The sequence below is a fragment of the Limulus polyphemus genome, unplaced genomic scaffold (genome assembly GCF_000517525.1).
Source record: "Limulus polyphemus unplaced genomic scaffold, Limulus_polyphemus-2.1.2 Scaffold6485, whole genome shotgun sequence".
NCBI lineage: Eukaryota > Metazoa > Arthropoda > Merostomata > Xiphosura > Limulidae > Limulus > Limulus polyphemus.
In genome coordinates, this window is record NW_013672095.1 from 19,553 (window position 1) to 27,379 (window position 7,827).

General features: G+C 39.6%; 1 protein-coding gene across 1 annotated transcript in view; it reads right to left on the reverse strand.

Annotated features, from left to right (window-relative positions):
- LOC106473762 (forkhead box protein K1-like) overlaps positions 1-7,827 on the reverse strand; it is a 36,825-nt gene that overhangs the window by 8,678 nt on the left and 20,320 nt on the right. The window contains exons 4-5 of the mRNA XM_013934441.2: positions 701-894; positions 250-437 (exon numbers count right to left, since the gene is read on the reverse strand). Coding sequence (XP_013789895.1) covers positions 250-437; positions 701-894 — 382 coding nt within the window. The remainder of the gene's footprint in view (positions 1-249; positions 438-700; positions 895-7,827) is intronic.

Consider the following 7,827-nt stretch of genomic DNA (forward strand, 5'->3'; position numbering starts at 1 on the left):
GCGGACCATTTTCATTTATATAGTGCTCTGTGAACACAAATTAGTTAGCAAAAATTAGTTAAATAATGAAAAATTAGGTGTCTATTTACTTGTGACCACTCAGTGTATACTAACAGTAACAAAAAATATACAACTCAGGTCTATTACTTCACTACAACCTCGTTGTTATCAATACTTTAATTTAATACAACACTATACTAACAGTAGCATAAAAAATATACAACTCAGGTTTACCATGAGTGAACTCACCAGGAGAGCCTGGAGCAGACTGGGTTGTTTTGATTTCTTGTGACATAAAGTAAGAACTAGGGTTCAATAGGGTTACCCCTGTTGGATCATCGGCTGTGATTTCAGGCACCGGGCTGGGCTCTCGAGATAGAGAATCTGGCATGGTTAAGCCACTGAAACTACCATGTGTTGGTGAGGCAGGTGCTGATCTGTTTAAAGATATGTGTAACTTGCTAAATATTATCTTATATATATATATATATATTATATTGTTAACAGGTACTATTTCCTCATGTTATTATTCTGTAAAATAAAGGTTACACTACTCATTTGAATTCCCAAACAGATTAATAGCAAAAAAAAGGCCAGTAATTCTTGTGGAGTAGAAATACAGTACAATAAAATTCTAGTTCTCTTCCCAGCAATAACTGCAAAGATCCAGTTCTAAAAACATATGAACACATAAACTAACCTTGATGAAAGACCACCAAGTGGAGTTCTAAAACAAGGAACACCTCGCTGCCGACGACATCTAAAAGCCTGTTCTATCAATTTGGACTCAGAGTGAGGATCAATTCTCCAAAAAGACCCCTTCCCTGGCTCCTCCTGAGACCTTGGCACTTTTACAAAGTAGCGGTTTAGAGACAGATTGTGTCTGATTGAGTTCTACCCAAAAAAAGTACTGTATTAAAACAAGGTTCAATCTTTCTTTCTTTTTATATAACAACAACTAGTATCTAAATTATCTCAATATCAGTTCAGTGTTAAGAGAAATGCTAGTTCTACATCTTCTGAGAAATGTTAATTACAACTGTTAAATAAACAGCAAATTGCAGAAGTTATTACTTCTCTATATCATATCACTTACATTTGAGAGCTTAGAGCATCATTTCCCAACCTCTTATTCCTTGATGGACACAGCTGTTAACAGTGTTCCAGTCTCTCTCTACTGACCATACATGGACCTTTCTCTCATTAACTCTCTTGTTACATACATGCTCAGTTGATTACACTGACCTGATGCCATAAAGTGACAAGTTTCCATACTATGACTTTTAACATTTTCTCTCAAAAACTTTATATTTTATCTGTTATTTTCCCTACCTTAACTCTATAATGGATTGGTCAACTTGACTAACCTCATAAAATATTAGGAAATAAATCTAAAGTTAACATCATTCTACAGATTCTTGTCTCCACTCACAGAATAGCTATTCCTGACTTGTACTGCCCTCTATATGTGCAAATTTTTTCTCACCACAAGCCTTGATACTCCCACCTACCCTCACATGTTTTCACATGAGATAGCAGCATGATAGCATGCAAAAGAGTATACAACAACCCTCCACGAGTAGGAATGCAACACAGCTGACTCCCTATATGAAGCTTAGCCCAAAGTCACCTCGAGATTGAGCAATAGAAAAGGAAAAGACATCGGAAGTGGGGAGAAAGAATTAGTGGAGGTAAGAATCTATCAGAAATACATTTTCAGCATAGGAAAATGTTAACTTCCAATACCATATCTTACCTCTGCTCAGATAATAGCTAGAATCTCATATTCACCTGGTGGAGTGGTATAACATTACCTACATGAGCCCCTTCAGACACACATGATGTGTCATAATAAGAATGAAATCGCAGGAGGGACTCCATAAATCATATGAAGGGATCCCTGGTGTAGATTGGCTAGGGCACAGCATACTGTGAAGGGGAGTTCAGCCTCAACCAACACTAACAGAACCACGGTAGGAATATTTGGCCCACCATATGAAGAGGGTTCCCTACTGGTCATGAGAAGTGGAAGGGAAGAAGCTCTTCCATTCCAAGGACTCGTATCATCATGTGTGCATATCCAAAACAACCAACACCGGTGCCATTCGGGAACCGATATCTGGACAACGGCAGGAAGGTGGACAGAAATGTGGCGAGTCAACTCAAGTCCAAAACCAGGCAGCACTGGGAATGAATCATCCAGTCCATGGTAGAATGAGGGTAAGTGGGTCACTCCCATGTGAGGACTTGTGTGGCTGGTCCAGCTTCAAATAGCATCAGTACCCCTGGGAACCAACATTAGGGTGATGGTAGGAAGGACACCCAGCTGAAGGGTTGAACTGCATTTTAGCAGAAATTGTCCAGTCCATAACCAGGCAGTGTCTGGAATAGTACATCAGGTTTTCACTAGGAGAAGTGTCTATACACCATCTACTCCAGCAGAACACCACGGCCCTAGTCTCAACCAAGTTGAATCAAGCACACTCAGAAGGAAGCCTCCACGGTCCATTATCCCACTGGCTAGGAGCTGGTAAGTGAAAGAGGAGAGGGGAATAATGCATTGGAGAGTCCAGAGGAACACAGCACCAGTGATATTGCAATGGATCACTATGAAACCATATTATGAAAAGCAGACTGTTCCTGATTCAGTCAAATGAAGTAGCAGCAGGGATGGGAAGCAGTCTCCTCCTACTTTACGTGTGTTAGTCCACGAGTGTATAGCCCAGAACAAACATATTTATGACACAACAAACAGCGAGGAAAAATCTACAAGAGGTCTTGCCGAACATCCCATCTCTATGGCTGGTATTATTGATTTGAATGGTCATACAGTGCAGGTTTTAGAATAAGTATACCTGGTGAGGCAACATTAGCCACTAGGTAGGATTTGTATATGTGAGAAATGCCCCTGTACAATAAAAAGAGCACCTACCCATTCAGAGAGAAACCGTGAAGCTCAAGACAGCAACAGGAATTAGCCGGTGACTTGCAGAGCAGGAAATGGCCATAAAATGAAGAAAATGTGAAATAAATGGATAAGGAGTGGTCCACATACCAGCATGAACTCTATCCTCTAATGGACGACAGAATTAGGCAAACAATTAGATGAGGAGAGACTTGGAATAGAAAACCATCATCAGGAGACAGGGAAAAATTAACCAGGTGCATCCAACCCATAAGGGTAACAAGAGAAACATCAAAGGAAATGGAATGGTATCATTGAACAAATGGGAATTACAGAATGGAGCAGTGCAAGACACGTAACAGTGGACAGCCTGGATATGATGTGCATATGCCAAAAGAAGGAGAAAAAAGACAGTAAGGAGAGATGATATAAGGAACAAGATGACACAGGCTCAAATGGAAGAAGTTTAATGGCATGGATAAGGACAGCAAGTTTCCAAGTAGGGAGGATGGTAGGACACGGGGGACGATGAAGGAAGAAAGAACAAAAAAAAAATAGGGTGAGAACCAGAAAAGTGAAACTACTGCAAAATCTTGTGAAGTGGAAAGTGGTTGACAAGACTGCACAATAACCAGCAATAGTGGATACTGAAAGCCCTTTGACCAAAAACCAGAGTAAGGAAGGAAGTCAGGTACAGAGAGTAGGCCAGGATGGATGAAAACCATGATGAGAAGACCAATGGCAGTAAACATACCATCTACATTGGTAAACTGACTTGAAGGAAGATTGAATGGAATGGGAAAAAAGAGAAGAAACCCACAAGGAAATTGCGGCCTCTCTGGTAAGGGACCAGACAAAAATCAAGTGTGAAGGCGGAGCATTGGAAGGGAAGGATGTAGCATGCCCAATTGAGGTTGACTGGGTGAGAGAGGGGTAGAGGAGGTGTCAGAAAGAGCAGGTGCAGAAGTGGAAATAATGACAACACTAGCCATAGTAGTACCATTAAACCTTTCAGGAGGATGCCTACACAGTCCACCACCTCAGTGGCTTAGAACTGGAAAGTGGTAAAGACTCTAAAACTCCACTAGAAAAAAAGGGAGAGTGAAACACAGTGGAAAGCCTGGAGGAACATTTTCACCTGAAACAGTGCAATGGGTGACCATGAAACCCTATTTTAAAAATCAGACCATACCGATTTATTCAATGGCCGTGATAGGCAGCTATACCATTGTGCTTTAGCTATGTTGTCCATGGGTGGTATGGTTCGAGACGGGCATATTTATGAAGCAATATCATCAAGAGGATAACTTTCAAGTGATCTTGTGGAACACCTCATCTCAATAGTGTGCATTGCATGGCCATGGAACATATTAAGCATGTCAACATGACTGAACAGAGTGGATTTTAAAGGTTATAGAATACCTGGTCAGGCAACAATCACCACAGAGTGGGATCCAAAGAATGAGAATTACAATAAAAAGGGAAATAAAGCTCTTGAAAATTAAAAAAAAAGAAAAAATATAACTTACCCAGTCTTATAGTCGCATGGAAGTCTGAAGAATGGCTTACAGGCGGAAGATGATATCCCGAAGAAGAAGAAAGTACGACCCTATACAAATATTGAGAGAAGAATGTATTAGGTGCAGTCCACATGCCCGATTGAAGAATTTCCTCTAACAGACAATGAAGATGAGATGCCAAAGAAAAGGTAAGGTTTTGAACTTGATGAGAAGACAACTGGAACAAAGATAGGAATAAGCCAATTGAATCAAAAGTTGAACCCAATTGGTGAGGGTTGATGGAGAAAGACCGTGAACAGAGGATGGTTGCAAAGGAATAAAGAGATAGAAATGGGCACCATGGATGGAAGCCACACAGGCAATATAACATTGAAGAGGAAGTACAGGACATAGAAGTCTATCCAGATCAAAAAACATACCGTGTAAGAGCAAGCCCAAATGGTAGTGAGCAAAAATGATAAATTACCACTCGATGGACAAACTGAAGATATGGTCGCAACTGACAAGCTATCAGTATGGGTAAGTCGGCATTCAGGACGTCCATCTTGGTCATCCATAAACCTGAAAAAAAGCCCACCTGATGGTGAGAAATGATTCCATGGTAAAACAAGGGAGATTGAGAAATTGATTGGGGCAGGACAAATCTATGACAGGCCACCAGTCTTCGGTTTTTCTAGGGGATAACATAAAGCCTGGAATAAAAACTGGTAGAAAGATGATTCACAGGTTCAATGGCCTATTGAGATAGACAGTCTTGAACCTCTTCTGATAGATGCTGGCTGGTAATGGGATCCTGAGGCAGGGGGAAGGAAATGGATATCTGTGACAAAGGAGGAAGAGAAAAGAATTGTAAGACAAGTCCATCTGAGAGAACCCAAATAACTCATGGATCTGTGACAAAATATTGCCAAAGGGGAACAAAGTTGCACAATCGAGCTCCCACTGGACTGGAACACACTGGGTAGTGACCGGTACTGTTGGCATCGTGCCGATCTACATAGAAGAAAATGACAAGATACAGAACCCCTGGAAGAAGGAACAAGTAGGGCTGAGAAGGACTAGGATGGGAAACAGGAACAGGGACTTGTCATGATTCCAACTATGACAAACTAGCTACCAAAGAAGAAAGGGTTGAGTGTTGATACAGGTATTCTACTCGTGATGCCAAAGTGTTCGGGATATGGTTAAAAACATACTCTAAGAAAGGGGGCTATACATAATTCCCTGAGATAAGTGGGTAGCAAACAAACCTGAGACAAGGCCACATCACGACACAGAAGATCCCAACAACAGAGAAACCATGTGCAAGGCAAGAGCTGAGGATGACAAATGAGCCAATGTGGAGGTAATAAGCGAGAGGCTATCTCTAAAAAACTAAAAAAAAACTCATGATTTCAGTGCATAGCCTCTAAAGGGATATGTATGGTAGATAAATACCGTAGAAGGGAAGTAAAGGTAAGACGAAGGCATGACAACCAGGCATGGGTGAAATGCACTGGAAAATCAGGGAGTGCCCCCAAACTGGCAACATAGATCCCAACAACTGAGAGTCTAGAAGTGGACAGTCTGCATGATGGTATGCCAAAGTAAACTAATCCATAGTCCATGCTGGACAAGGGAAGCTGGCACCCTCAACCAGTTGAGAAGTAAGATGCTCTGCTTGAACCCTCATTTCTGGGGAAGGTGAGAAAACTAAATAATAATAATAAGAACTATTGTGCAACAATGGAGGATGAGGATCATCCGAAATAGGGGAAAGGGATAAGACATCACATACCTAAGAAATCATATCTAACAATGCCATATTAGGCCTAGGTGATTCTGCAGGTGGAGCATAGGAAGACACGGCAAAATACGGTAGAGGAAAAAGGCTATCAAACTCTTCCTCAGAAGGAACAGGTTTGGAATTTTCATGAAGTGGGGTAACTTCAGGAGAAGGTGGTTGACCCATATAACAATCAATCTCTTAGCAAATAATCCTAGATAAATCCAATAATGGGTTGCACCCACCCACAGCCAGTGAAAAAGTGCTGATAGTAGGTGTGAGATCTGAAGTGGTCACATTAACCTCTGAATTCATGGTTTATAATAAATCAAACAAATTGTTTGAGAGATATATACAAATGTGCAAAAAAAAAAAAAGCTGGAAATTAAATTGAAAATAAAGTTGTCAGCTGTATAATCAAAAATGATTAAAAAAACCACTTCGAAAGTATAATTGTTAAAGTTACAATGATGAAGCACACCAACAGCAAAATTGGAAACATCTAAAAAAGAGCACTGCCAAACGAGAAGTAAAGATTTGGTAGAATTGAAAGAGGGAGCCACATGTGTAATGTGAGTGAGTGGCACTCTTACTGGTGTATGGTAGTCGCATGATGATTTGCACAAGACACACATTGGAATGAGTCATTTCCAATGGAGGGGAGACAAAAGGCTTCTGGCATGCGTAATTTTTTTTTTGCATATAGAGGGCAGCACTAAATGAGAATAGTTAATTATATGAGAAGAGGTAGTGTACTGTATCAGAATAGACATTTCTCTGCACAGAAAACAATGTAATATAATAAATTAGCTTGACAGATTAAAATATTTGATTGCTGTTGGTTATAAGTAATTAGTCAAGAAAAACAATTAGCAATTTTTGAAAGAGAGGATGTAAAAAGTGGGTGTAGCAAGTCATTCTGATTGTCTAGTTTATGACTCCATAACAAAATAAGATTGAAGGCTATGAAAATTATTCTTTACCTGAGTTATATCTATATTATAACGAGTAATTTACATTCCATTCCATTGATCTCAGAATTGTGGTAAATAAATTAGAGATGAGGGAAAACTTAGGGTGCAAATATCACAATTTTTACACTAGGGTAGATTGAGGATTTTAAAAAATATTTCCTCAGAAAATAAAGAACTTAAAACTCATATAATACTCAAACTTGCATTATTAACTATGTTTTGATGTTATGTTTATTCCTATACAATGATAATCTAGTAGTTTAATTGAATTTTGAATGTAATGCTCTAAATTGTTTTGACATGCACACTTTGACCTGCCACAGCGAGAGAGTTAAACTAGTGTGAACCTTCTTTCTTCGATATTATTTCTACTGACCATACATGTATCTTTCTCAGTAAACTGGTGTGAAAATTTTCTGTTCAAGACTGTTTCTACTGTCCATACATGTAAAGATTTCAATAAACTGCTGAGTACATTCTCTGTTTATTATTATCTCTGCTGACCTCTCACACACATTTATCAATAACTTTGTATGAGCCTTCTCTTCTCAATATTGTTTCTATTGACCACACATGCACCTTTTTGAAACTGGTTACAATACTAATACAATATAATGATGACCCACTTCAAGTACACACACACACACACACACACACACACAC